This window comes from Caretta caretta, chromosome 1, assembly GCF_965140235.1.
Source record: "Caretta caretta isolate rCarCar2 chromosome 1, rCarCar1.hap1, whole genome shotgun sequence".
Lineage (NCBI taxonomy): Eukaryota > Metazoa > Chordata > Testudines > Cheloniidae > Caretta > Caretta caretta.
In genome coordinates this window covers 242,077,588-242,105,206 of record NC_134206.1, presented here as the reverse complement: position 1 = coordinate 242,105,206, position 27,619 = coordinate 242,077,588, and the positions used below count along the sequence as shown (strand labels likewise).

The 27,619-nt window shown below is 47.3% G+C and overlaps 2 protein-coding genes across 2 annotated transcripts in view; one reads left to right on the top strand and one right to left on the bottom strand.

Moving 5' to 3' along the window:
* Window positions 1-16,208, top strand: part of IL17RA (interleukin 17 receptor A) — a 44,489-nt gene extending 28,281 nt beyond the window's left edge. The window contains exons 6-14 of the mRNA XM_075122362.1: window positions 1,082-1,208; window positions 3,321-3,368; window positions 3,478-3,638; window positions 7,054-7,131; window positions 7,559-7,637; window positions 7,735-7,749; window positions 9,615-9,716; window positions 10,646-10,675; window positions 11,484-16,208. Coding sequence (XP_074978463.1) covers window positions 1,082-1,208; window positions 3,321-3,368; window positions 3,478-3,638; window positions 7,054-7,131; window positions 7,559-7,637; window positions 7,735-7,749; window positions 9,615-9,716; window positions 10,646-10,675; window positions 11,484-13,003 — 2,160 coding nt within the window. The 3' untranslated portion in view covers window positions 13,004-16,208. The remainder of the gene's footprint in view (window positions 1-1,081; window positions 1,209-3,320; window positions 3,369-3,477; window positions 3,639-7,053; window positions 7,132-7,558; window positions 7,638-7,734; window positions 7,750-9,614; window positions 9,717-10,645; window positions 10,676-11,483) is intronic.
* An 897-nt stretch (window positions 16,209-17,105) lies between these two features.
* TMEM121B (transmembrane protein 121B) lies at window positions 17,106-24,739 on the bottom strand. The gene has a single exon (XM_048828193.2). It carries the CDS (start codon window positions 22,892-22,894, stop codon window positions 21,461-21,463), a length of 1,434 nt encoding a protein of 477 aa, XP_048684150.2. The 5' UTR covers window positions 22,895-24,739; the 3' UTR covers window positions 17,106-21,460.
* Between the last annotated feature and the right edge of the window lie 2,880 nt (window positions 24,740-27,619).

Sequence of the window (27,619 nt, the reverse complement as noted above, 5' to 3'; positions counted from 1 at the left end):
TCTAAAAATCCCACCTGCACGAGGGGCGTAGCTCCCAGCGCGGCTCCCAGCACTAGGGGCACTGTCTACACTGGTGCTTTACAGCGCTGAAACTTGCTGCGCTCGGGGAGTGTTTTTTCACATCCCTGAGCGAGAAAGTTACAGTGCTGTAAATTGCCAGTGTAGACAAGCCCTATGTATGTGTACACTGTCTAGCAGAGTGGAGCTTCTGGATGCTACTGTAATACAAATAATCTTAGCAATCATTGCTTCATCTATGGTAGTCATGGCATTTATAGCATAATTTTAATTCACTCTTTCCTTATGCCCCAAATCCTCTTTTTTTCTTTTTTTTCTTTTTTACCACACCGTGGAAGAAAGCACTGGGATAAGGGGGATCAAAGTCTTTCCCCACCCCTTATCATTCATTAAGGTCTTTATTCAGAGAGAAGCTGAGTACCCACAATTTCTACTGAGGATAATAGTATTTACAGGTGCACAGTACCTCTTAAGATCACTAAGCACACTGTGGAGAAAAACGCTGGCCTACAGGAGCATAGTGACTTTCCCTAGAATTTTGACATCTTCACTGATGTAAAGAGCATTGTGGGTAATGATATAGAAGTGAGAAACACCAAGTCAAAGCAATTAGCTATCCATATGAATATGTACACTTACAGAGCACTGCAGAATTTATTCTGGTTTGCACAATTTCACTCATACATACTGTATTGGTGGGTATAAATACTTTTTTCCCTTAACTTCCCCATTATTACTTAACCTCTCCTCAACCTGGAACATAACTGAAATCTGTCCAGACAATTAAGTGATTTCTGGGTTGTGATTCCCCCATTTCAGCCCAGAGTTTCCATATAGTGACTTAGACCTCCCCAAAAGTAACCACACCCTTCGCGTTCTGAACAGGCACATGGAGATGGGGCCAGGGGAATTCTGGACAGGTTTAATTAGCTTGGAGTCCATTTCTCACCCTAGTTGCCAAAAAAGATGAAGAATGGGGGGACAGAACAGGATCAGTTATTAATTTCAGTGTCTTGACAGATCAGTTGTCTGATAAAGACCCTATCCTCATCCTCTGTTTCAGTGGAACTTCACTTTCAACCGCTTTGAGGTGGAGCCTGGCCAGATGTACCAAGTGACTGTCCATCATCTGCCCAAACTGGGCACCAGTGGAGACCACAACTGCAAATCCACATCTTACACGGTGCCTGGTAGGGGGTCCTCTAATGCCTTTTATTAAGCCTTCAGATGGAAACATTGGTTTGCCAGTACTGAGAACAGGCTCATTTCCAGGCCAGACCAGATCAAACAAACTGGAATATGACTCATGAACAAGCATAGTTAGGGAGCCAGATTGCTGATAGAATTGTCAGACCTGCTCTCTTCTCCTACTGCAAAAAGTAAACGTTCAGTCCACGCTTTCACAGTGCTACTGTGGTTCCTCCACAAAGTACGTACACCAGGTCCTGTGCTGCAGCACACTATACCCTTCACATTCAGGCTTTCAGAAGCCTATATAGTTAGTGTCGCAGACCCCAGAAATATAAGGCTCTGCTTGGAGAGTAGAGTGCAGAGAATAAACTTTCACTCTAGATAACAGTGGCTGCTGTGGAGGGAGACGTGCACAAGTCATTATGTGTTCCATGAAAAGCTGGGCTGAAATTCTTTGGTCTGGTTCCTGGATTCTGCAGGGTTCCAGTGTGGTAAACTGGAAATTCTGAAGCAGTTTCAGATAAAGTGTTTTAAAAATTGAGATTCAGAATTAAATATGAAAAATAATGGCCAATACAGTAGCCAATCTGGGCAACAGTGTGGATTCTGGAGTAAATGCATTTGTTGGGTGTTTCTGCTAAAATGCTCAGCAGTGAAATAAGTGAAGTGACCCCTGTTGAGGTGAATGAGGCAGTTCACACCTGTGAGCTAATCTTTCAGGCTCTCTACAAACTAGAAACAGCACTGCATGCGTTTCACTTTGTCAGTTATCTTCATAACCATGAGGGCTAAAAACATAAGCCAAAGTTTTCAAACCAGAGTGCCTACAATTAGGCTTCTAAAGTCATATTTAGGGGAAGATTGTCAAAGGCAAAATTGGAGATAGGCAATCAACTCCTGGTGGCTCAGTAGGGTTAGTTAGGTACCTAACATCCCTTTGTGCCTTTGAAAATTTCCCCCTAAAAAGATTTTTCACAGGAACTCCACTGACTACACTGGCCACTTTATTTAGGCTCCTAAAATTTGATTTAGGAGCTTAATTTAGGCACGTAGGCTTGAAAATTTGCCCATAATTTATTTTAATAGGAGTTTAAATTCTGAACGCAGTTCTGCTGCAAAGGATGAATTTGGTAGCAAATCTGCAGGTGTGAAATCACGAAACTCACAGGACCCTGAGTGTGCAGTTAGGAAAGCAGGGTAGGCTCTAGGTTTTCAGATTTATGCTGGACTCTTACCAGTTGGAAATGGTGCCTCCTACTTCTGTCCTCCTTTGTTCCCATAAATCTTCTATTTTGAGGTGGAACTGAGCAGCAGAGCTCCCTGTTGATTGGGGCTTGGCTTATGATTTGTGGGACCCCAAACTGCAAATGAAAGTCAAGAGGTTCAGGTTATGAGGAGCTTTCCCTCTGCTGAAGGATAGAGTGGGCAGTGAGTTCTTCCTTCCTCTCCTTCCACCCACCCCTCCAGAAGAAGATGAGACTGGGTTGAGAGTTGTAGAGCCCAAATAGTCAGTTGGCTCGTATATGTTTGAGGCTGGGCCAGCCTGCTTGTTGATCTTCTACAAACTCAACAATCCAAACTGCCAAGTCAAGCTCAGAGAGAAACAAGGTAACTGCAGAAGAACATCAGTCAACAAGACTATTCCAGCGAATGGAACCCCAGGATGAACTCACTGGAGATGATGGCAGGACATCTTTGGTGGAGGGGAGGGATCTGTGGCTGTGAACCTCTCTACTTCCCGAGATCAGTATGAAATCATAACTCACCTCTTTAGAGCTTAGTACACACCTCCCTCTTTGCACTCACCTTCCCTCAGCAAAGGCTACAGAATAGTCCTTTGCCACTAGAAAGCTTTGTCCTGGAATGGTCCATAAAAGCATGACCTGAGTAGAGAAGATGGTCCACACTTGGACAGCAGTGATGTACTGCTTTTAATTATTGTGTTTAGTGACTAATTACTTTGGTGATGGCTTCACTGAAACAAAGGGCTCCACCCTTCTAAAGCAGACTAAAAATTATCTGACTTCTAATGAGAAAATGTGTATTCAACATTCTGAATTTAAGTGTAACATTTCTGTGCAAAGACCTAACAGACTGTCTTTTTGCTGCAGATTGCAGGGACCCTGTGATGAAAAGAACCATGCCATGTATGCGGACAGGTAAAGCGGGTCTGTCTCAGTCTGTCAGAGCTGTGGGAGTTGAGAGGTGGCCCGTTTTGAGTGCTTCTGAAAGTTTTTATAATTCTGGGATATTTTATACTACTTCCAGGCAGCCTGTGGGAGCCCAGTATTGATGGCAAAAGTCTAGATGACAGTTCTCTGTTGGTGAGTTTTAACCCAGGGATGGAGTCAGCTCAATACCGGATCCATGTGACCAGTTTCCCAGATGAGGAAAAGCAATGTAAGGAGACCACACATGATATTTCTGAGGTAACCATCTTTCCTCTCACATTTCTGCTGACACAAACCAAAACTGAAACCCCTTTTCCACATTCGCTCAACAATCAGCATGAACCCCAATCCAGGGAGAGTTCATGAATACAACTGAGCAGTTATTTCCTAAGAGCTATTTTTGTGAATTTATTTTGAATTTGCTTGGGGAATTTTACTCCTAGGGGTCTGGGGAGTGAAGGATCAAGTTTCAGAGAAGAGCTACAAGAAAAATTAAAGGATTAGAAAATATGCCTTATATTGAGGGACTCAAGTAGCTCAACCTGTTCAGTTTAGCAAAAGAGATTGCGGGGTGATTTGATCAGTCTAGAACAGGGGTCTCAAACACGCGGCCCATGGAGTTATTTGCTGCAGCCCACCAAGCTCCCTGCGCCCCCCCCGCTGAGTTATTTCCTGCAGCTGCCAAGCTCCCCTCACCTGCCCCCCCCTCCCACCAGCACGCTGTGTCCCCACTCCTCTACCTACCTCCAGGTGCTTCCCACTGCCAAACAGCTGTTTGGCAGCGCTTAGCATGTGGCTCCCCTGTAAAGCGCTCAGGGGAGGAGGCGGAGAAGAGGCAGGGCAGGGGCGGGGATTTGGGGAAGGGGTTGAAATAGGGCCTGGGAGGGGGCGGAGTTGGGGTGGGGACTTTGGGGAAGAGGTTGGAATAGGGGTGGGGAAGGGGTGGGAAGAACCGGGGCAGGGCCTCATGGAAGGGGTGGGGTGGGGGCAGGGGCAGCGGTTGGGGGGTGTCAGTGATGTAACCCTTGGGCCAATGTCCTAGTCCTTATGTGTCCTTCGTGGTCATTTGAGTTTGAGATCCCTGGTCTAGAAGTACCAATATGGGGAATAAAAGAATAACAGGGCTCTTCAGTCTAGCAGACAAAGATCCAATGGTTGGAAGTTGAGACTAGACAAATGCAAACTAGAAATAAGTTCCACACTTTTAACAATGAGGGTAATTAACCACTGGAACAATTTACCAAGGGTTGTGATGGATTCTCCATCACTGGCAGTTATTTACATCAAGGTTGTATGTTTTTTCTAACAGATATGCTTTAGTTCAAATTGGAATTAATTCAGAGAAGTTCTGTAGAAGGGGAGACTAGATGATCAGTAGACCCTTCTGGCCTTATAATCTATGAAGTTTGACTCTCAAAAGAAGAACCCCAAATATCAGTGTTGGGGTCTGCCTATCCTGGAGAACTTGTGGGGGAAAAAACTCCTGAAAATTGACACTATTTCCCATCCCCATGGCAAGGATGTAGCTAACAATTGTGTATGAATAGACGGGCCAATCTGTCCCATTCCTTCCATTCCCAGCATCCTTCTTACTCTCTGTGTATTGATGCATATTAGGATCAATAATGTGGCATGTACAGCTAAAGATAACTGGCAGAGGTATAAGGCCCAACCTAGAAACAAAAAGGCCCTGCCAATTGTCATAAGTAGGGCTCCGTGTCTGTCACAGAGGTCGCGGAAGTCACGGATTCCATGACTTCCTGTGACCTCCGTGACTTCTGCAGCAGCCGGTGTAGCTGACCCTCGGGCCGCCCAACCACCTGGGCCCAGAGCCAGCTGCTCAGGCAGCCCTGGGGACAGCCACACCGGCTGCTGCTAGAACGGCTCTGCAGCCAGCCCCTTGGGCAGTCTCACAGCCAGCCACACCAGCCGCTGTTCTGGCAGCCCCAAGCAACTGGGCCCGGGAACCACCTGAGCAGCTGCCAGTGCAGTGGACCCTGGAGTTTCCTCCCACTCTGGCGGCAGGCCCCCAGGGGCTCTCTACCTCTTGGCAGGGGCCAGGGCCATAGCAGGCCCCTGGCTTTTCCCCCACAGCGCCCTCTGCTCCAAGATTCAGTCAAGTGTATTTTTAGTAAAAGTCATGGACAGGGACAAGTCACAAGCAAAAAACAAAAAAAAATCACAGCCCCATGATCTGTCCATGACTTCTACTAAAAATACTTTATGATTGAATCTTAGCCTTAGTCATAAGGAATATTGTCCCGAGGATATCAGTTGTATTCCATAGTCCATAGATGTCAATCACTTGCCTGTTCTAATGACCCAAGTAGCAGTGCAAAAACCACTGTATTGAGTTTGAACTAAACAAAAGTTTGCACATTAAATGTTTAATCTTTGCTTATTAAATAACCTTAGTAAACACATTAAGATTGTTTAGTACGACCTTCACTTCGGAAGTCTCTGACTTAGGTGCTTAACCATGCAGTCTTAAGACCAGAGCTGGCAAAACTTTTTGACTAAACAAATTTTAGTAAAAAATGAGAACTTGGAGATACCAAAACATTTTGCAAATTTGTGTCAATTTTGAATTGTTTCAGGTTTAAAAAAAAAACAGAAGTCCAAAAAATCAAAACATTTTGTTTTGACGCTTTCTAAACAAAATGCTTTAAGTTTTTTGTTCAAAATGAGTTTATTTTGAAACGTCCTTTAATTTTATTTTAAAATAAACATTAAAAATGCTCAAATCAAAATAGAATGTTTTGTTTGACTTGAAACCATTTTTTTCAGAATTGCCAGCGAACCAGAATGTCTGTTTTCCCATCTCTACTTAATACATGTATTCAGTTAAAAAAGAAAAGGAGTACTTGTGGCACCTTAGAGACTAACCAATTTATTTGAGCATGAGCTTTCGTGTGGCTCACGAAAGCTCATGCTCAAATAAATTGGTTAGTCTCTAAGGTGCCACAAGTACTCCTTTTCTTTTTGCGAATACAGACTAACACGGCTGTTCCTCTGAAACCTGTATTCAGTTAAGAGAGTATTATAACTAAGGCTAAGATTTTGTCACAGATATATTTAGTAATAAAGATATTATGGGCAATAAAGAAAAATTCATGGAACCCCATGACCTGTACCTGACTTCTGCTAAAAATATCCATGATAAAATGGGAAGGGGCTGGACAGACGCCAGGTGGCTGTGAATTCCAGAGCGGCCCCCACCCCACCTGCTGCCAGAGAGCTGCAGGGGTCCCTCCCTGCCAACAGCAGCTGGGAGCTTGGGGGCACTACTTCCTCTGGTGGCAGGGGTATCTCATAGCTCCCTGCTGCTGTGGGAGGCTGCAGGACCTTGCAGCTCCCAGCCGACGGTGCTGAAGTCACAGAGGTCTTTGGAAGTTACAGATTCTGTGACCTCCGTGACTAAATCGTAGCCTTAATTATAACATGTATGTCCCACTGCTTGTTGCTGTGGGACCCTCACTATATTATTATTCCGTAGGGCTGCTATCAGCTCCTATTAAAGTCTATTATAAACTCTCCCTGTGCCTATCACCATAAGCTCTTGTGACCCACATACTCCCACTGTTCTCATCCTCATTTTCCCTCCCTTCTTCAGATCTTTATGCCATTTTCTTCTGCCTTCCCTTGTAATCCTTTTGTCTGTTAATCTCTGCAGAGTGGACAGCAGAACCGTGTGAATGTCACTGTCAAAATCGAGAAAAACTTAAAAGCCTGTTGCAGATACAAAATACAGGTAGGATCTCAATTCTTTTCACTCAAGGGAGGAGATAGGGGAAACAGTGAACAATCTCTGAATATTCGGTTGTTTGTACAACATGGAGCTCTGTCCATGACTAATCCCCAGGAAAAATTATGTATACTTCTGAAAGAATATCATACACATAAATTAATTCTCTATTGACAGTGGTTCGTCCTTACATCATTGTCACAATACTAATCACTCCTGAGAGAGACTCGGACTGACATAGCTGTAGGAACCCCTAATGGCCAGTTCCTGTCTGTGTATATGGAGTAGTCCCAGAATCCTTAATCTTTTAACATCTTGGAGAGAAAATTGGATTGTAATCTTTGTCTCGAAATTTGCAATGGGGGACAGGGTAAAGCAAGTTATTGTTACATCCAGTACTGTTTTCTGATTTCCTGATTTGTTTCAACTCCAGATTCAACCATTCTTTACCATTTGTGGCACCGACTGTCTGAGACATTCTGCTGTCATCCCGTGTCCCTCAGTTGCTCCAAGTGAGGACTCCTTTCCTCTACATTAGATTTACATTATTTTATTGGTGATAGCTGAGCCTTGATCTAACTTTCTGATCTATGTTTGATTCCTTTGCAGCTACATATCCTGCAGGTAAGACAATAACTCATTCCTATTAAAATCTTCCTTTGTGGTTATTTTCCTCTATATGTAATACAGATAATAAACTAACTTTGCTTGCATGTGAGACAGTACATGCAAGGTGTGGGATTATTCTAAGTAGTCACCCTGCCTCACACAGGCTTTAGGTATGTTCACTCCAGAATGCAGAAATCTAACAGAGCTGCCTTATTTTGTATTAAAAGAGAAAGCTTGTATATGATATATACACTGTGCATCTTTTCTACTTGTTTAGAAGTGTGTCACTTAAAAGAAAAGCAATGGGTGGGCAGGGGAGCATGACTGACTTTCTGTTTTGCTTGGCAGTTTGAATTTACACAGTAAAAGGTGCGTGTGACATACGAGGGCACAATGCAGACTAGTTAGCAGCTGTGTCATCCCTGACCAGCAACACTGGGTGCCTTACAATGCCTTGATGAAGTAGGTCACAGTCTTCCAGCACACAAGCCACACTGAGTGTCTGTGTGTAACTGCAGCCTACCAGCCACACTTGGGTTACACTCTGCCTCTCACTAGACTTGGTTATTCTGCATGGTGACCCCAGCACACACCCCAGTCTTAGGTTTTCCCCCCAGAAATGTATGTCCTGTACAGCCCAGGCCTCTCCTGGACATTAGTTATATTTAAAGTCCCTTATCTCTTTAAAAGTAATAATTTGCACACAACTTGCCACCCCAAATGGAGTTTTCCAGACAATTCAATTAAAACACACTGCATTAGATAAAACAATAAAACAAGTTTATTCACTACGAAGAGATTTTAAATGAGCACAAGTAATGAGGCATAAAAGTCAAAATGTTTACAAGAAAAATAAAGACAAAAGGCAACTGATGCCTAATTTAACAAACTATGTTAGATTCAAAGCAAAGTTTTCTCACTACATGCATTCAGCAGTCTTACTGACCAAACTTCTTGGGTCAGGACCTCTTCTTCCAGAAACTAGTAAATGCTTCCTTTGTTGCTTCAGGTGCTGGGAATGGGCAGGAGACATGTTTGTCCTTCCTTTTTATAGTTTCAGTCCCCCTCTTGAAAAACATTTCCAGCTGGATACCAGGAGACAAAAGGTGTATGGGAAAGGATGTTTCATGCTGCTTTTTCCTCACCTGCTGGAGATTCTTTTGTTTCCCTTCCTGCTTGATGACTGTTTGCAGCTTAAATGCATATTAAGCAAAGCACACATTCCTTTGTTCAAGACAGACCAATTTGCCAACTTCTGCCTGGAGCATGTGGTGTTAACACCACACAATGGAATCTTATAAAATCACATAGACTGTTGCCACATATGATTTATCAGGACAATACTGATCAGCAAACTATGAATTTTCACATACCACCTTACTAAACATGCCTTGTACAAAAATTATTAGCCATGTGTAGGGTGTGGACATGGGTACATTCTGTCACAGCTTGTCATATATTTTTATATATATGTGTACAGTTTGGCTTGTTTTTTCTAGTGTTTAAAACCCTCTTATCAGGTAGTGATAGCTCAAGCAGCTAAACGGAATCTTTCCCAAATTTCCAAAAGAATTTGCCTCTGGGCTGAACAAACACGAGACATTTCATCCCAAAATAGTTTAAAAAAAAAAACAAAAGAGCGAGAGAAAGTTAAGCATCTGAAAACAGGAGTTTAAGCGTTCTCAGCCATAACTGCTGTGTTGCTACTTTGGTGCTACAAGGAGGAATTAATGGGTTCCTGCTTCCTGCTACTTCCCAGTACTCTTGGGGACAGGATGCTGCTGTTCAGCTGACTTCTGGTGTTCAGTGCAGCATTCTGTTGCTGGGTGAGCCTCCTTGGCCATGTAAATTTGTCTTATTCTGCTCTTCTTGTGCCACAGATGATCCGATTATGTGGCTATACTGGTGTATCACTGGCATCTGCATTTTACTGGTGGGATCAGTCATAGCCGGTGCTATTTGCATGACCCGAAGAAAAGTAGGTAAGGATGATGTCAGCTGCGGAGTGAGACTCAGACACGCTTGTGATGCTCTTTCATTTCTCTTCATTTACTTCCCTGAATCCTTGTGTGATGCTCTGCCATCAGGGAACTGCCAGTATTAACTTTTCCTTCAGCCTGGGTCCCAGGGCTCATGTAGCATCCTAATGCAAAGCAACGCAAACTTTTTCCAGACACCCAGTTAACTGAAAGTCTCTTATGTCTCCTGGGGTTCCACTCTTGGCGAATCTAACACCAAAGAAATGGGGCTTCACTGTTCCATTCTGTGTATTTTCTGTGTTCCCATAGGACTGAAGCTAAGTTTCTACAGATCTGCTTCTCCAGTTCTGTGAAATGTGAGAGCCCTGCAGAACTGAAACTTCCTATTTAGCCAAACTACTGATGATACTAGATCTCGAGGTGTCTGTAGAAACAAGTTCTGCTGAAATATTTTGCATTTATGTAGCACTTCATCAGAGTAGTTTACAAAGAGAGAGTGAGGCACAAAGATTGTGACTTGTCCAACGTGACACACTGAGCAAGTGGCAGAGCTGGGACTAGAACCCAGGTTTTCTGGCAATTGTCACAATGATATAACACAACTCTCTGTGATGATCATTTTTGTCTGAGCTGGTTTGGCAAATATGTTCTTCTCTAGGCAGACAATTTGATGGGTCAGAGAGGAGAAGAGGATTGACTTTAGGTGCAGCCCCTGTCCTCTCTAGGGGAGAGATGCAGTGAGGCAGACTGCGTAGCTGGCTATCGAAGAGACTTTGGGAGTGGAGTCCTTAATCTTCACACACTGATTTTCACTAGGTTTGCTATCAGAGATCCCCCACTGTAAGGTGTTTGCTTTCTGGTCTTTGAAGGGCACAATCTAAAAACATAATTTAAATTTCTTTAGATTTGACCATGTATTTTTTTTCTTTCAGGCCACCAGCATAGGAAATACAGCAGCCATGGTAAGAGATACTTTCAATGCTGTAGGACAGGGGTTGGCAACCTTTCAGAAGTGGTGTGCTGAGTCTTCATTTATTCACTTTAATTTAAGGTTTTGCGTGCCAGTAATACATTTTAACGTTTTTAGAAGGCCTGTTTCTGTAAGTCTATAATATATAACTAAACGATTGTATGTAAAGTAAATAAGATTTTTAAAATGTTTAAGAAACTTCATTTAAAGTGTAGAGCCCCCTGGACCAGTGGGCAGGACCCGGGCAGCGTGAGTGCCGCTGAAAATCAGCTCGCGTGCCATAGCTTGCCTACTCCTGCTGTAGGAGAATCCCTTCATGCTGCACATTCTAGGAACCTGCCTTAACTGCCCTTTGGAGTCCATACTAGGATTAATTTGCTATTGATGTTTCTTGATACCAAAATATTGCTCTGCAGCTTTAAAGCTGTTCTCTTTAACCAAAAGGGACTTATGGGGCACTAGTGGCCTTGGACAGAGAACAACCCAGGTGTGAAGCTTTTGCCTTCCCCCAGGGGGCTGCTGCTTTATCTAATGAAATCCTTTAGAAACTATGGATCTGCACATGAAATGAGAACGGGCTGTGACTGCGTTTGTCCATCTGTGTGCCCTAAAGCTAAGCTTGATTTTATTTTTTTTTTTTGCTTGTGGTAGAACATCAGGAGAGGGAGGAGAGGGAGAAGGGGCCATGTCAAAGGGCCATCTCTCTGGCTTTGTGGAGGTTGGATCTTGCCATGTTGTATTGTTACTGCTTCAGCAAATGTTATTGGAATGAACAATTGTACTTCTTCACCTTTTTTCAGAGCTGTTACCTCCACAGCTGACTCCACCATCCCTGAGGCCCCGGAAGGTTTGGATTGTGTACTCTGCTGACCACCCACTCTATGTAGATGTGGTGCTGAAGTTTGCCCAGTTCTTGATCACAGTCTGTGGTACTGAGGTAGTCCTGGATTTGCTGGAAAAGCATCAGATTTCAGAGATTGGGGCCTTACCCTGGCTTACTCGACAGAAAAAGGAAATGGAAGAACTATCTTCAAAGATCATCATTTTGTGTTCTCGGGGCACCCGGGCCAAATGGCAGGCTATGCTTGGGAAGGAGGGAACAGCTGTGTGTCTCAAGCAAGATCAATGGCAGCCTACTGGAGACATGTTCACGCCAGCCTTGAATTTGATCCTGCCAGACTTCAAGAAGCCGGCTTGTTTTGGCATGTATATAGTTTGCTATTTTGAGGGCATCAGTGAGGATAAGGATATTCCTGACCCATTCAATGTCACATCCAAGTACCAGCTGATGGACAGGTTTGAGGACATTTATTTCCTGATCCAGGATATGGAGAAGTTCGAACCAGGGCGGATCCATCAAATCCGGGAGATCACTGCTGAAAACTACGCTGAAAATTCCAATGGCTGGAAGTTGAAGGAGGCAGTACAGACATTCCAGGAATGGCAGACAAAGCACCCTGATTGGTTTGAGAGAGAGACCACATGCTCAGAAGATGAGGAGGACCTGCAGTCTCTGGATAGGGAAATACCAGAGGAATTAATGCTGGGTAATGAACAGGTAATTATGAAACAGCAGCTGCATGTTCAAGAGCCTGATCCCAATGGCTGTTGCACAGTTATCCTCCATGTGAATGAAGATGAGGGTGAAAGTTTTAAACTGCAGCCTCAGCTTAATCCCCAGGGGGATCCAACTTTCCAGACCCTGATGATTCCCGTGGATGAGGCACCTCCAGTTCAGATGGTGGAACCAATTTCTGTTACAGGAGGTAAAAATGCAACTAGTCATCAGGTGCTGACCAACATGGATTGGATGGAAGGAATCCCTCTGCTGGAGACTAGTGTCCCAATGAGGAACAGCATCATCCTTCATGATGATTTTGATGTCCCATCATCAGACAACCAGAGATCTGCAAACCACCTCCCAAATGAAGTGAGGCAGCAGCTGGAGGGGTTAATGTTCTCTCTTTACCAGCAAAGTGTCATTCCTTCTGAGCCATCTCTCTGTCAAGAGGATGCTGAAGAGCAGCAGCAGCAGCAGGTGGTTTTCAATAACCCATACAAAGATCAGAGACAGTCAGTGCAATCAGACCAGGGCTACATCTCCAGATGTTCCCCTTTGCCTCCTGATGATCTGGTGGTGGAAGAGGAAGAGGAGGACCAAGAACAGGAAAACAAGATGCCCCCTCAGTATCTCTCTCCAGAGGTCTTGGACAGTCTAAAGAGCCTCCAACAAAAGCTGCTTTTCCAGGAAATTCAGCAGAAATCTGTCTGGGAGCACATGGGTGAGATGGACACACGTCGTTCTGCAGAGGACTCTTAGACTCTCTGTCCAGGACCATCCCATTTGAAAAATGGGGCTGCAGGGTGGTAGTGTGTATAATTTCAGCACTCTTCTTCAAGCAGTCTCCTCATCCTTGTAAAACAAGTGTCATAGGTTCTAATCAGTAGGAAATCTCTCACTGATGCATATTACCCGGAGGCAGACTTGCCAAGTGCATACAGTATGGTCCACCTACCTATACTTCTTAGAGCACAACTGTTACCTCCCAATCTGTCTCTGATTGGAGGAAGATGACAGCAATGTTAGTCCCCTGCATGTGCTGTGGAGGAATTGGTACTAAATCTGTTACTCCATAAGAAATCTACTGTGTGTAGAATCCACTGTGAACTAATTACAGGCAAATTATTGTGGTCTATCAGGCTGCATCTCTCAGGATGCCTGTCACACCATCATTCCAGCTTATTGTAGAGGACTAAAGTCACAGTTATGGAGGAGAGGGTAAAGACTCTGATTCTGATATCGGAGTTTATGAGCTAAGCTTTATTGTAAATGCTGTAGTAAGTAATTTATGCCTCAGATCACAACCAGTGATGACTAGGGCCCTACCAAATTCACTGTCCATTATGGTCAATTTCACGGCCATAGGATTTGAAGATTGGTAAATTTCACATTTTCAGATGTTTAAATCTGAAATTTCACAGTGTTGTAACTGTGGGGGTCCCGACCCAAAAGGGACTTGGGGGGAAGTGGGGAGGGGGCCGTGTTGCAAACCTGTAGTAGGGGAGATCATGGGATTGTCACCCTCACTTCTGTGCTGCCTTCAGAGCTGGACTGTCCGTCCTCTGCCCAGTCAGAGGTAGGAGCCCTCTTTGCTGGGGTGCTCCCAACAGCACACGGCAGATCGGACACAACTCCATAAGCCTCCTCCAGCTGAGACTTGTGGACATAACTCCACAAGTCTCCTCCCCACCCCTCGCCCCAGAGCAGCTGTGCAGGAGGAGATGGACATGTCCTGTTCCTCCCCTGCCCAGCTGGAGCGAAGAGCCCCCTTTGCTGGGGCGCTCCTAGGAACAAGGGAACATCGGATTTCACGGGGAAGGGCGGATTTCACGGTCCGTGACATGTTTTTCACAAACGTGAAATTGATAGGGTCCTAGTGATGACAGATCCCAGTAGACCCACCTGGGTGCTGGGATTTTCTAATGTATTCCACACGTTGGCATCGCCATACCTGCCTGGCCATTAAGCAGTGTAGCAGGATGCTGAGCAGTAATTGGGATGAACGTTTTTAAGTGGGTAGTTTTATCTCTTTGGTACTTTCCCCTCAACCCATGATGAGTGGAAGGCACTTGAAAAGCAGCGACACCAAAAGAAACGTAAGCTTGGTGGTCAGAAAATGGACTAGGAGCTTGCAGTACAATTACAGCGGGAAAAAGAATGGGGTTTAGGGCTGCATACGGTCTTCACCGCATAGATCCGGAAGGAAATGGGTTTTTTCTGGTGCACTGATAGTACCAGCCAGGATATTGTGTTCGTTTCTGGGCATCTCAATATCAGGAAGATTTTCAAATTGGAGAGATGGTGAGAAAAGCAATAAACACAATTAAGGGTCTGAAAGACTGTTTGGAAGAAAAATGTGGTAGTAAACAGGGCTGTCAATCACATGTAATGCCTGTGATTAACTGAAAACAAAATTAACACGTTAAGCCCATAGCAGGGAAGCTGAAGAAGCCTCAGCCTGCAGTTCCATGGGCAACAGGGGAGGGATTAAAGAAGTCCCAGACTGCAGCTTCCCGGGCAGTTGGGGAGGGGTTGAAGAAATCCAAGCCCACAGCTTCCCAGGCAGCAAGAGGGCTGGAGCCCTGCACCCTGAGGGGGCATGGGCAGTGGGTTGCATAGGCAGGGGGAGGCTGTGCCTCCCCAAACAGCCAGGCATGGCCCTACCCTCTGCTTACCATTGCTCCCTGCATGCAGCTCCAGTGCTCCGGCTGGGGCCGCCCACCTTCCCGCGCTCTGGGGCTGGAGGGAGGTGTGGCCACCCGTGCTCTGGCTCTGGGTGGGCTGGGGCCATGCTCCACCTGCCTTCCTGGTGCTCTGGGGTGGGGCTGTGGCCGCCCGCGCTGGTGGGCTAGCCTGGGGCAGGACTGGGCTGATGGCTGCGGGGGGGTGGGGGGTAATGCTCAGCTCCGGCAGGAGGGCAAAAGGCAGGGGGGCCTCAGGCAGAAGGGGTGGGGCTGAGAGCTAGTCTTGCCCAGCCAGCGGTTCACGTGCTGCCCATGCAAGGGGGGGCTGAAGCACCGAGCAGGACAGAAGCCCAGAGCCCCCAGCCCTGATCCTATATTTGAAAATATACTAAAACCCCAAAAATATTTACATAAATGGCATTCTGATATTGTTTAATAGTGTGATTTTAAACTGCAGTTAATCTCAGTTAATGTTTTTAATCACTTGACAGCCCTGGTAGTAAGCATAGCTTGACCATACGTTGCCCAAGGGTGGGGAATATAACCAACAAGTGAAGGATGCTGGAGTGAAACCAATGTAAGATGATCCCTGGAGATGTAACTACTGTTAACGTAAATTTGAACAAAGGAAATTCAGTCTAAACATTGAGAAACATTTGCGGGTAGTGCAGACTGCGGAGTCATCTCCCACAAGTTGTGCTGGAAACTCCCTCAATTGAGAGATTTCAAAACTGGTTTTAACGAACTAGGAGAACACTGTGCAGCGAACAATCCAGCATTGTCCCTTGTGGGATGGGCTAGATGGTTTACTTTTCTAATTTATAAAGCTGGAGATTACCCCAGGCACTGTGGCAGCTTGTTTAACTCAGGCAACCAGGGAATGCCTTTTTGAGGAGTAAAAGCCCCCAACCCAAACTGCCTTTTTTCCTCTCCCCTTTTGGGATCATACAAGACTGCAGCCTTTCCACCTTGCTAATTGCACATGTGTCGGACAACAAGATGTAATCTTAGGTCTTGCATCTACGTGAAGCATTTTTCCATTCCTGAGATGGCAAACTGATTTTCTTCAGCCTATGCTTATTATATCTTAACAACTTCAAGTATTTTCTTTTTATATGCTTTATACACTGGCTTTTCAAATGAAAGTTTTGAGTAGCTATTACTCCACATTGCCACTTCTGACTATGCAACCAATGTGACGATATATTTTTATAACTGATTGTATCTAGTTTTTTTCTAATTTTCTTTTTTAATTAAAGGAATAATATACTTTCAGAAGATTTACACTGAAATGATTAAAGGATCTAGAATGTCCTCTCTTCATTTGATTTTCACCTATGCAGGACACTTCCCCCTAGAACTCAAACCAAAGCACTGAAGTATGAAATTGAGCCAGTCATGAAATGCTAAAATGTTTAGGAAAAGGGGTGCCACCTGGGAGGAAGGAGAGGGAGGGAAACCCCTCCTTGAAAGTTGCCTTCCTCACAAAAATACTTGCCTGCAGCAGTCAAAATCTGTCTGTGGGATTTGGTTGGCTGAATGTAGGACCATCAGCATCCTATACTGTCCATCTGTGCCTGTACAGCCACAAAGCAGCAAACAGAAAAATTCCTGCAAATAACCATGTTCAGGACCAGGAGCGATCTTCATTTTATGTTGTGTATAGGACCAAACGTGTGGGTTGGGGCTAAACAAATAAATAGTACTGAGCTCAACATGCTCTACGATCATTTATCCCTATGACCACTGAGGGGGAAATAAGTGTTACCGCTCTTAGAGATGTGGAAAGTAAGGTGCCAGAGGTGCCTTTTTTAATGCTTTTGTTTCATTGTAAGCCTGTGAAGATTTCACAATTACCTGTCTAGTTTTTGTTTGTTTTGGTAAGTCCTTTTCAAGTAATATCTTAATGTGCTGAGCTCAGAATAGAAGTGCTGCCTGAACTGGGTTCTTGACTTGCTTATACCCTTCTCAAGTAGTTGTCCTTTTGGCTTGAAATTTCTTATTTGTTTCTGAGTGAGGAAGTGAAGGTTGAAGAAAATCCATTGTTGCTTTTAAGTAATCAGGGAGGGCAAATAGTTTGAACATTTTAATGTAAACTGTTGGCATTTAGTTTGTGAACGTGCCCTGCAATACCCAAATCACTACACTGATAAGAAACTCAAAGGGAAACACACACACTTGGTCACAAATGTCTAATTTTATTTTAAGAACAATCTCATTTATTAAAAAATACAAACTCAGATTGATGTTAGTGGGGATGCCAAGCCTCCTAGTGCCCCAGGCTATATGTTTTCTCTACTTTCATTTTCCCCTCTTAGGTCACCTCTTACTGTTTGCTAGCCTCTTAAATGAGTGGCCTGGACAGAACAACTCCTCTCCTAACCAGCTGAATTCTGGTGCAGAGGTAATTTGCATACTAGTGTATGACAGAGTGGATGCTTAGAGGCCTTTATCTTCATACGGCAGATTGTGGTTTAGCAAAATTATTCACTTAAGCCAATACTTAGAGTAGGGTGGCTAGATGTGGGCAAAGAAGGGGGCCTGCATATAAGGTGGGGTGGGAGCATAATTTTCAAATTGTGAATATACCCATTCAGCAGACCAAGGTGGGGGGGATTTAAAAAGAGGGGAGTTGCAGAAAGCTATGGCAGGCTTGTAAACAGAAAAGAAATTTAAGAGCTTTAATATTTAGGTCTTGTTTCATAAGTGGTAATACAGCTGCCAATTTTGACTTCAAGGTGCTTCCGTCAAGTCAGATATACTACCAAACCTGCATGTTAGCCAAACTGCTGCTATTTAGGTTGGCGGTGGGAGGAGATCAGGACACAATGGCAGGTACTATGAACAACTCCATATACTAAAGAGAATAAAACTTCTACAGAGCCATCTATAGCAAAATATATATATTCTGGACCTCTTCAGTATGCTCAACTCTACTGTGAAGCAGAGAACAAATGTAACCTTAAGAGTTATGCACTGCTTATGAAATCTTGTCATGTTGATACTAGATTTAAAAAAACCTGTCAACTGACTAGTTAAATGTCCAATATGCCATTTTCACACCAGTGTCTGTTAGATGAGGGAAGGCACTTGCTATTGAAACAGCAGTTCCATTGCAATTGATATCTAAGGTGAAGTAGTATCAAAGTCAGGGTTATATTAACAATTCTGCTGTGACTTCTACTGTCTGAGCTGAATGAATATGTGCCAGTGACTCAGAGGGGCCAAATTCTTTGGGTTTTGTATGCAAGTTTAAGAACAGCAAAGTTTAGTTCTGGGTAAGGCAGCTTTTCTCTCCACCTCTTTTTGGTAAGTTGGCCTACTCTACAACGTGGCTGTTTGACAACAGGGAGTGGAGTACTCTTAGTTTAGGGTACTGATTCATTATTGTTTGAATGGTATGTTGGTTTGTTCTTTGCGTATATTAGTTTTCTGTTTAATATTGCCTATTTTGTTGGGGGAGTCCCGATATGCATGCAGGCACACCTGCCAATTCTTCCTTTTGGCCAGGAAGCTAGCATCCCCTTGACATATCTCAGGTCACGGAGGAAAAGTCCACAGTACTTAGTTTTACAATCACAGTCACTCACAGCACCAAGATTGTCCAGACAAATAAAAAGTTACTGAAGAGAAGGCTATGGGCCAGAATTAACACCATTGCCCTTAACAAGCATTCTGTTCAGGGCTCAGATAAAAATAAAGCACTGGTGGGAAAATTAAGCCTAGTTCTTTGCAGCTACATCTCCCATTGTCTGTTCTTCCCAAGCCAATTACCCCTAGCAGCTGCAGCTCTAACAGATGAGCACTTTAGACCTGCCCTTCCTGAGCCAGAGCTGGGGACTGCCATGGTGCTAGGGACAGAAGAGCCTAATGGCAACTACACAGTTCCACCCATGGGAAGCAAGGGAAAAGTCCTCAGCCTGTAAACATTGTGTAATAGCAGTGCCTCAGCGAGCAGGACATCCACCCTGCTCTGAGAGCAGGGAGGTAGTGGCAGAAGTTCTGGTGCTAGGGCCATGACTTCCACTGAAGCCCAAGGGTCGAAGGGAGGAATGTATGTACACGTATGGGGAAAGTCCCAAGGGCGGTGTATAGGTCTGGCACAGGCTTTGGATAGTGGTTGTTCCCTCTTCTAACTGGACAGGACAGGGAATTCTAACTCTTCCTCCATGAGTGCAGTCCTATCAAAGAGCAGCTCTGAGGAGGAAAAGTTACCCTTCAAACCCTGGCTGGTCTTACTTCAGTTCCCCTGGTTCCAGAGGCAGCTACAGATAGGTAACAGGTCTTGCCCTAAACTGGGCCAAACTGGTTCATGGAACTTTAAAAATTAAGGACAGCTGCATTTCAACAAGACCAAGTGCTTTACAATTGACCCCTCTACCCTCGCACACATGGAGAACAGTGTTGTGATATGGTAGGTTGCACCAAAGTGTGTGAGATACACCCTAGGACCCTTTCACAGGGGGCTCATTGTAGCACTTCACTTTCCATGTCTGGACATTAAATGAAGTGCAGCACCTAGCCCAATCCAAGGAGCACCAAGGTTCCCCTGCTGGGGTAGAGGGGAACAGTTCACAGGCTTCATCCTCAGCTCTAGGGGTAGAGTGTCCATGTACCTACAGCTAGTCTTCCCAGCCTGTCTAATCTCAGTGGAGGGAGCCCTTACTGTCCACATAAGAAATAAACACTGATCCTTAAAACATGCATATCCACAGAAAAACAAGACCCCCCAACACACAAATGCTGCTTGAACAAGCAGGCGACCCTGTTCTCACCGGAAATAAACATCTCAATCTGGAGGGGCTTTAGGACCTGAGTCATGTCCGTTTCAGACTCACTTGTCTCTTTAGCACATAAAGTCAGCACAAGATGCAACAAGATTCAAGCACAGAGGTAGACATTTTCAACAAGGGGAAGGGTGGTTCCCAGGATGGCTCCCCTTGAAATTTGCTGGTCACCACCCTAGTCAGAGAAACTCCCCCAATTGGGGGTTCCAAGTCTCTTCCTCATTTCACCTCAGTGGGTGGAAAACAGAGGTGGTACCTTTGCAGGATACAAGCTTAAAAGCAAACCTCCTCTTTGTGGTCACGTGCATGCAAGGAGGTCTCATCACCACTTAGTCTCTGCTAAAGTCTCCCATCATGATCATCAGGAGCTGTCAAAACAATCCACTGGTCTCCATTGCTAGGTGCTGAGGAATAATGAAGAAACAATGAAACCCACGTTGCCACTGAAGGACATGATGCAAACATGATATGGCACACAAAGGAGGAAATAGACACCACAAAAGGTGCAGAGGCTTGCAAGGACAAGCGTACTTTCCTGGGAAAAGCTTCTGCGTTATTCCCCAGAGATAGGAAGTATGATCTCTGGGTAGACTCCACTGATGGATTTGTTCAGGGAAAAGGGAAAGAGAAATGAGTGTTAAACTAAAAAAACCAGTGTCCCTCCCCTGCTCTTAATTGCAATGTCAGTGATATGGGGACCCTGAGCAGCAGGCAGAGCAGTTCTGCCAGGGAGATGAATAACTTCCCCTAGTGTAATGGCAGAATTGCTCGGTGACTTTCAGCTGCATGGGGAGCAGCTTTGTCGGCCAGGAGCAAAGGACTGGTACGGAAAAGCTGACCAGTTTAGTAGTAGGTAGATAAGGCAGGGGATGGTTGGGGAACCTCCCTCTACCCTGTGATCTCTGGGAGGTGGGTATCCCCCTCTTTATTCCCCAGTCCCCATAGGCAGTAGTGTTAGGAGGCCTCTCAGAGACAGGGGAACAGTAAAGAGATCAGCTCCCAAGGCTGGGGAGGAGGCAGAGGCGTGTGGATCTCCCTTGTCTGTGCAAGGAGGTTGAGTTTATGAGGGCAGCCAGGGGGACAGGTTTAGCTGCGTAATTTCCCTCTCTCCTCCATTCTGGAAAGTCGAGCTTTCGTAGAATATCAGGGTTGGAAGGGACCGCAGGAGGTCATCTAGTCCAACCCCCTGCTCAAAGCAGGACCAATCCCCAATTTTTGCTCCAGATCCCTAAATGGCCCCCTCAAGGATTGACCTCACAACCCTGGGTTTAGCAGGCCAATGCTCAAAGAGCTCCCAAGATTAGGAAAGGGGTAGAGTTTAGGGGGCAAGGATAGGTATGGGGGGGAAACCTTTCCCCGCAACACTATGTGGCCAGCCCATAATACTGGTACAGAAACAAGGAGGTTGGTAGTAAGTGCAGAGGTCAGTGCTGGTTATGTAGAAGAGAGGGCTTGGGGTACGGGTATGCAGGGCAAGGGATGGAGTTATGGTCTGGTAAGATTAAGCCCTCTATCCATCCCTATTGCTTAGGGTCAGGTGTGAGTAGATGGCAAAGTGGGGTCGGAGGGGGCAGGTGAATAGAGGGGTGGGATGAGGGGGCAGGGTTCCTGGGTGGGGGCTAGTGGAGGGGCAGGTGAGGAGGGGGCAGGGTTCCTGGCCGGGGAGGGCAGAGGGGGCCGGGCTCCTGGCCGGGGGCGGCGCAGGAGCCGGAGGGCTATACCGCCTCCCCGCCCCGCGCCCCGGTTCAGTTCTGGGCGCTGACCGCCAGGGTGTTGACGTAGCCGTGGGGCCCCACGTCGTTCTCGGAGATGCAGTGGCTGAGCTGGGCGACGCCGGGCCCCGGGCCAGGGGCCGCGCTGTACTTGGCGCCCCCGGCGGCGGGGCGGAGCAGGCAGCAGGTCTCCATGGCCTCGAGGCCGCGGCAGGCCAGGAAGAAGAGGTTCTTGAGCATGAAGACGGAGAGCGGCTGCTGGTAGCGCAGCAGCAGGAGGCAGCGCAGGGCGAGCAGCGGCGCGTCCAGCAGCCCGGCGGGCAGCAGCAGGTGCAGGGCCAGGCGGGCGGCGCCGGGCGGCCGGGCGGCGCTGAGCTCGTAGAGCCAGAGCACGGGCGAGGCCAGGCAGAGGAAGTAGACGGCGATGAGCAGGTAGCGCAGCGGGCCGGGCAGCGGGGCCGGGCGGCCGGGCTGCAGCACCAGCTCCAGCAGGGTGAAGCTGTCCAGCAGGTCGAGGCAGGTGGCCAGGAAGGCGGCGGCGGCGCGGTGCTGGGGTGGGGGCTGGGCCGGCAGCAGCAGCTGGCCGGCGCCGTCGGGGCCGATGGCCCGCAGCAGGCAGTAGAGCAGCGGGGCGGAGAGCGCCAGGGTGACGCGGAAGCCGGTGATGCCCAGCGGCAGGCGCAGCTCGATCAGCTCCAGGATGGAGGTGCCCAGGATCAGCGCCGCCTTGGGGGTGAAGGCGATGGAGTAGATCAGCCAGGCCAGGTGCGCGTAGGCGAAGTCCCCGCCCCGCAGGGGGCCCCCAGCCCGGCCCGCGCCCCGGCCGCCGTGCGGGGGGTGCAGCAGCAGCGGGTGCAGCGGCGGGGGCGGAGGGTGACCCGGCGGGGGGCGCTCCCGGCGCCGGGCCCGGCTGTTGCGGCAGAAGAAGATGCCCCAGCCGGCGGCCAGCACCAGGTCGGTGGCGATCCAGCTGCACCAGTAGAGGTCGGTGACGGCGATCAGGTAAAGGTCCAGCAGCGCGCCCTGCCCCAGCAGCAGCACCAGGGACAGCGCCTTGTAGCCCCAGCGCGACCCGCCGGAGCCCCCGCCCGGCCACAGCAGCCCTCCGGCGGTGGCCGCCGCCGCCCCCCCGGCCGGGCCCGCGCCCCCGTACAGCTCCCCCGCCGTCATGCTGCAGCCCGAGCTGCTGCTGCTGGAGGCCGGGGAGGAGGCGGCGGGGGCCGGCGCGGCCGGGGCCGGCACCAGGGGTTTGCTGATGCTCTCCTCCTCCTCCTCGCCCCCGCTGCTGCTGCTGCTGCGGGCCCGGGCCGAGCCCGAGCTGGAGCCCGACACGCGCCGGCTGCGGCCGCCCAGGAAGAGGGGCTGCAGGTCGGCGGCGGGGTGAGCAGGGGGCGGCGGCGGCTGGAAGGAGCCGGAGGAGGAGGAGGAGGAGGAACCCGAGCGCTGGTTGGAGACAGCTCGGTGCATTGTCCTCCCCGGCCCCAGAGCGAGGGGCCCGGGCCCCGGCCGCGCCCAGCCCCGGCCGGCGGCACCGAGGGTTGGGGACAGCGGCTGGCGGGGGCTAGCGAGAGCGGAGACCCGGCCTGGATCCGCCGCAGTCCCGGAGCGGCTCCACGGGCGAGAAGCGGACTCCGGCGAACGCGGCGGCGGCGGCGGCTCCACGCGCGAGAGAGGCGGGGAGCTGCCAGGGGGCACGCGGGGGGCGGGGAGAGGTGGAACGAGGAGACTCCCCGAGTGAGTGGCGGGGAAGCTGAAGCAAGACTGAGCCGTCTCCGGCAGCTCGGGGGGGTGGGCTGGCGCGGAGAGAGGCTGTGCAGCCGGGAGGCTGGGCCTGGGCCCCCCGGAGCAGAAGTGTGTGCTGAGCCCAGGGTCAGTGCCTGAGCCCCCGGGGAGAGGAACCCCCCCCACCGGGCTTGCTGGGACCACAAAGGCTGCACATTTCTCCCCTTGGTCCAAGGCGGGCAACTGACCAAAAAGGGCCAGCTGGTGGTGGCTAAGCAGGACTTCAAGCCTCTCGAGGCCAGTGCTCAATGCTACATCCCTATTACTGATAAAGAAAGTCAAACCACCTTATACCCAGTAGTCACTGCTGGCAATGCATATGAAATACCTCCTGCTATATTGTTTAAGCAACGTCCATGTTTCAGATCCATGTAAGAGGGTCGGAAGTACACAGGATTGATAAATCCATGCTTTTGTATATCATTTCACCTTCTTTTGGTGCCAGACCCAATGCAGGTTCTTCCTGGCTGAGGCTGTTAAACCAAGTCTCCTTAAGGTAGCTGTGCTCATTTGATGATAGTTCACGTCCGATAGATGAAGTCCATCTACTATTGCCACAGTTTTTCTAGGAGCACAGATGCTTTCGATCACAACTTTTGCACCAACATTCTGCATTTTTGTTTTTGCCCAAGAAACCCTTAGCCCAAGGGCAGCTGCCTTATGCTGGAAGCTTTCTAGTGCTTTGAGATAATTTTTGCGTTACCATCTTTGGTCACAACACATCAGCCATGTCAGTAAAAGAGCTTGAACCAATTGTTGAGCTTTGGTTTAGGTTTGACACTAGGGCTGGGTTGAAGCAGGGATATGACCTGGTCCTCAGCCCTGTTCTGCTGTACAAAGGATTGGCGCCTTGAACATATCACTGCAAATATTGGTATAACTGTCAGGGCAACCACATGACAAGCTTGTCTTAAATTACTTGTATAGCCCACAAGCACATTGAAATCTGTCCGGAGCAAGGACCCACTCCAGCAGCTTTTTCTCATAGGTGAAGGGAAAAAGAGGGCACCTTAGAGCTGCCAGGCAGTGGTGTAGTGTTACAGAAAGAAGTGAGTCAAGTACACGCCCTATTTCTCAAGTAAGTAGTGGGGTTACCCTAGTTTCTCCTCCCTACACGACCGCTGCAACATTTCGTTTGAAGACACACAATAAAAGGATTTCACCCAGCTCAAGCTTCCTTAAATGAGGGCCAAACTCACTTTTTCTGATCAGAAAGTGAGCAGGTCATGCACACCACATTTTGCCCCTCCCACTATGCTCTGTTTTGAGCTGATTAGGCTAAAATGTATGCATTTTCTTTGAGTAGTCACTGCATAGTCACACTTATGGGGATTGATGCCTCCTACTGTGGAATCTTCTGGCCTGCAGTGGTCATTAGGCCCCTCACCCCTCCACAAGGCTGCCCAGGGTAAAGGGGATGGGGAGTGTTCCCAAGCACCGCTCAGTTTCTCTGTAACCTCTGAAGGTGCAGTGAGCTGATACTCTTCCTCATCAGTTTTCTGTCTTCCTTTTCGTCTGTCCTCGCAGGACTATTTTTGGTCCCGTTAGACTGTTCGTCTAGATAAAGACAGGTTTCAGAGGAACAGCCGTGTTAGTCTGTATTCGCAAAAAGAAAAGGAGTACTTGTGGCACCTTAGAGACTAACCAATTTATTTGAGCGTGAGCTTTCGTGAGCTACAGCTCACTTCATCTGATGAAGTGAGCTGTAGCTCACGAAAGCTCATGCTCAAATAAATTGGTTAGTCTCTAAGGTGCCACAAGTACTCCTTTTCTTTTTGCGTCTAGATAAAGACATTTATAGTACTATACTTGCCAAAGAGGAAATGCTACTTAGCCAGCATGAGACTCATCTGGACCCACAGATGCAAGAGGACCATCTCACAAACCGCAATGGTTGAGGGAGGCTCCCCAGGCCCATTCAACTAATTCTGGCAATGTGTAAGTCTAGCATAGACTTTAGAGCTCTACTAGCTTAAGTGGCTGTGTGCTTGGTTTAAGCAGTGGCCTGGTCCCTGGATTTTATCCAGCTGACTGAACCTAGCACTGAGATTCTGGCACAGTCAACACAGCCCCAAGGTCCCCAGATTCCTCTAAGCCATCATAGCTTAGTGCCAAGGTGCCTGTACCAAAATGGCAGCAAAGTATCCAGCTCTATCCAAGCTAGTGCCAAGGTTCTGACTCTAGTGAAGTCATTCGGTGCCCACCATGAGTGTCACTAAGGCCCCCAGATCCATCCAACCTGAGTCCAGAGCTGGCACCATGCTCTCTGGTGAGCCACTTGATGAAATGGTTTGCTGCCCATTATATACAGCATACTGAAATAGTTCTGGGGACTTTGAGTCAAGGTTTGTCAGGGTTCCTTCCCCACTCTGAACTCTAGGGTACAGATGTGGGGACCTGCATGAAAACCTCCTAAGCTTACTTTCAGCAGCTTAGTTTAAAACTTCCAAGGTACAAATTAATTTTATCCTTTGACCCTGGATTTCCACTGCCACCACCAAACTTTAAGTGGGTTTACTGGGAAACGTAATTTAGACATGTCTTTCCCCCCAAAATCCTCCCAACCTTTGCACCCCACTTCCTGGGGAAGGTTTGGTAAAAATCCTCACCAATTTGCATAGGTGACCACAGACCCAAACCCTTGGATCTGAGAACAATGAAAAAGCATTCAGTTTTCTTACAAGAAGACTTAACAGAAGTAAAGGAATCAGCTCTGTAAAATCAGGATGGTAGATACCTTACAGGGTAATTAGATTCAAAACACAGAGAATCCCTCTAGGCAAAACCTTAAGTTACAAAAAAGGTACACAGACAGGAATAGTCATTCTATTCAGCACAGTTCTTTTCTCAGCCATTTAAAGAAATCATAATCTAACACATACCTAGCTAGATTACTTACTAAAAGTTCTAAGACTCCATTCCTGTTCTGTCCCCGGCAAAAGCAGCATACAGACAGACACAGACCCTTTGTTTCTCTCCCTCCTCCCAGCTTTTGAAAGTATCTTGTCTCCTCATTGGTCATTTTGGTCAGGTGCCAGCGAGGTTACCTTTAGCTTCTTAACCCTTTACAGGTTAGAGGATTTTTCCTCTGACCAGGAGGGATTTTTAAAGGGGTTTACCCTTCCCTTTATATTTCTGACACGCCCCCCCCAAATCTCAGCTAGGGTGAAACGCTGGCTAGGATTTCTTCCTGGAGCTTTAGGAAAACAGAATTAATAAGACACATGCACCTCTAAATATACTACCAAGTACATAAAGACTAACAATATTTTCCACATCTCAAGCACGATTTTAACCAGTTGATTCTGGGAAACTTTCACAGGAGAGTGCATCAGCCACTTTGTTAGAAGCTCCTGAGATGTGTTGGATGTCGAAATCAAAATCTTGGAGAGCTAAACTCCATCGAAGAAGTTTTTTGTTATTTCCCATGGCGGCATGAAGCCACTGTAGCGCTGCATGGTCAGTTTGCAGGTGGAAACACCGTCCCCAAACATATGGGCGTAGCTTTTCCAGGGTGTAGACAATGGCGTAACATTCTTTTTTTCACTGACTGACCAGTTGCTTTCCCTCTCAGACAGTTTTTTGCGGAGAAAGGTGGAATTCTTGATCAGGTCCTTTCTGCATTAAAACTGCTCCCACACCACGCTTGGACGCATCTGTGGTTACTAGGAACGGTTTGTCAAAGTCTGGGGCCCTTAGTATAGGGTCAGACATGAGTGTTGCTTTAAGCTTGTTAAAGACCTTCTGACACGTTTCGGTCCACTGAACGGCATTTGGCTGTTTCTTTTTGGTTAGGTCTGTCAGTGGGGCGGCGATTTGGCTGTATTGCGGTACAAATTGTCTGTAATAACCAGCCAAGCCTAAGAAGGATTGAACCTGTTTCTTTGACTTTGGGACAGGCCACTTTTGGATAGCATCCACTTTGGCCTGTAGGCTGACAGTTCCTTGACCCACCTTGTGTCCAAGGTAAGTCACTCTGTTTAGGCCTATTTGACACTTCTTAGCCTTAACAGTTAGTCCTCCCTCCCTTATGCGCTCAAGGACTTTTTTTAGATGTTCCAGGTGTTCTGCCCAGGAATCTGAAAATATGGCAACATCATCAAGGTAGGCGACGGCATATTCTCCTAATCCTGCTAGGAGACCATCAACAAGTCTTTGGAAGGTGGCGAGATGTGTGGTGAAGGCTGACCTTTCCTTGGCGGATTCATCTAGCGGTACCTGCCAGTACCCCTTGGTTAAGTCCAAGGTAGAGATGAACTGGGCCCGTCCCAGTTTCTCTAATAGTTCATCTGTGCATGGCATTGGATAGTTGCCTGGGCGAGTTACAGCATTTAGCTTACAGTAGTCCACGCAAAAACATATCTCCCCATCTGATTTGGGAACTAGAACCACTGGAGATGCCCATTAACT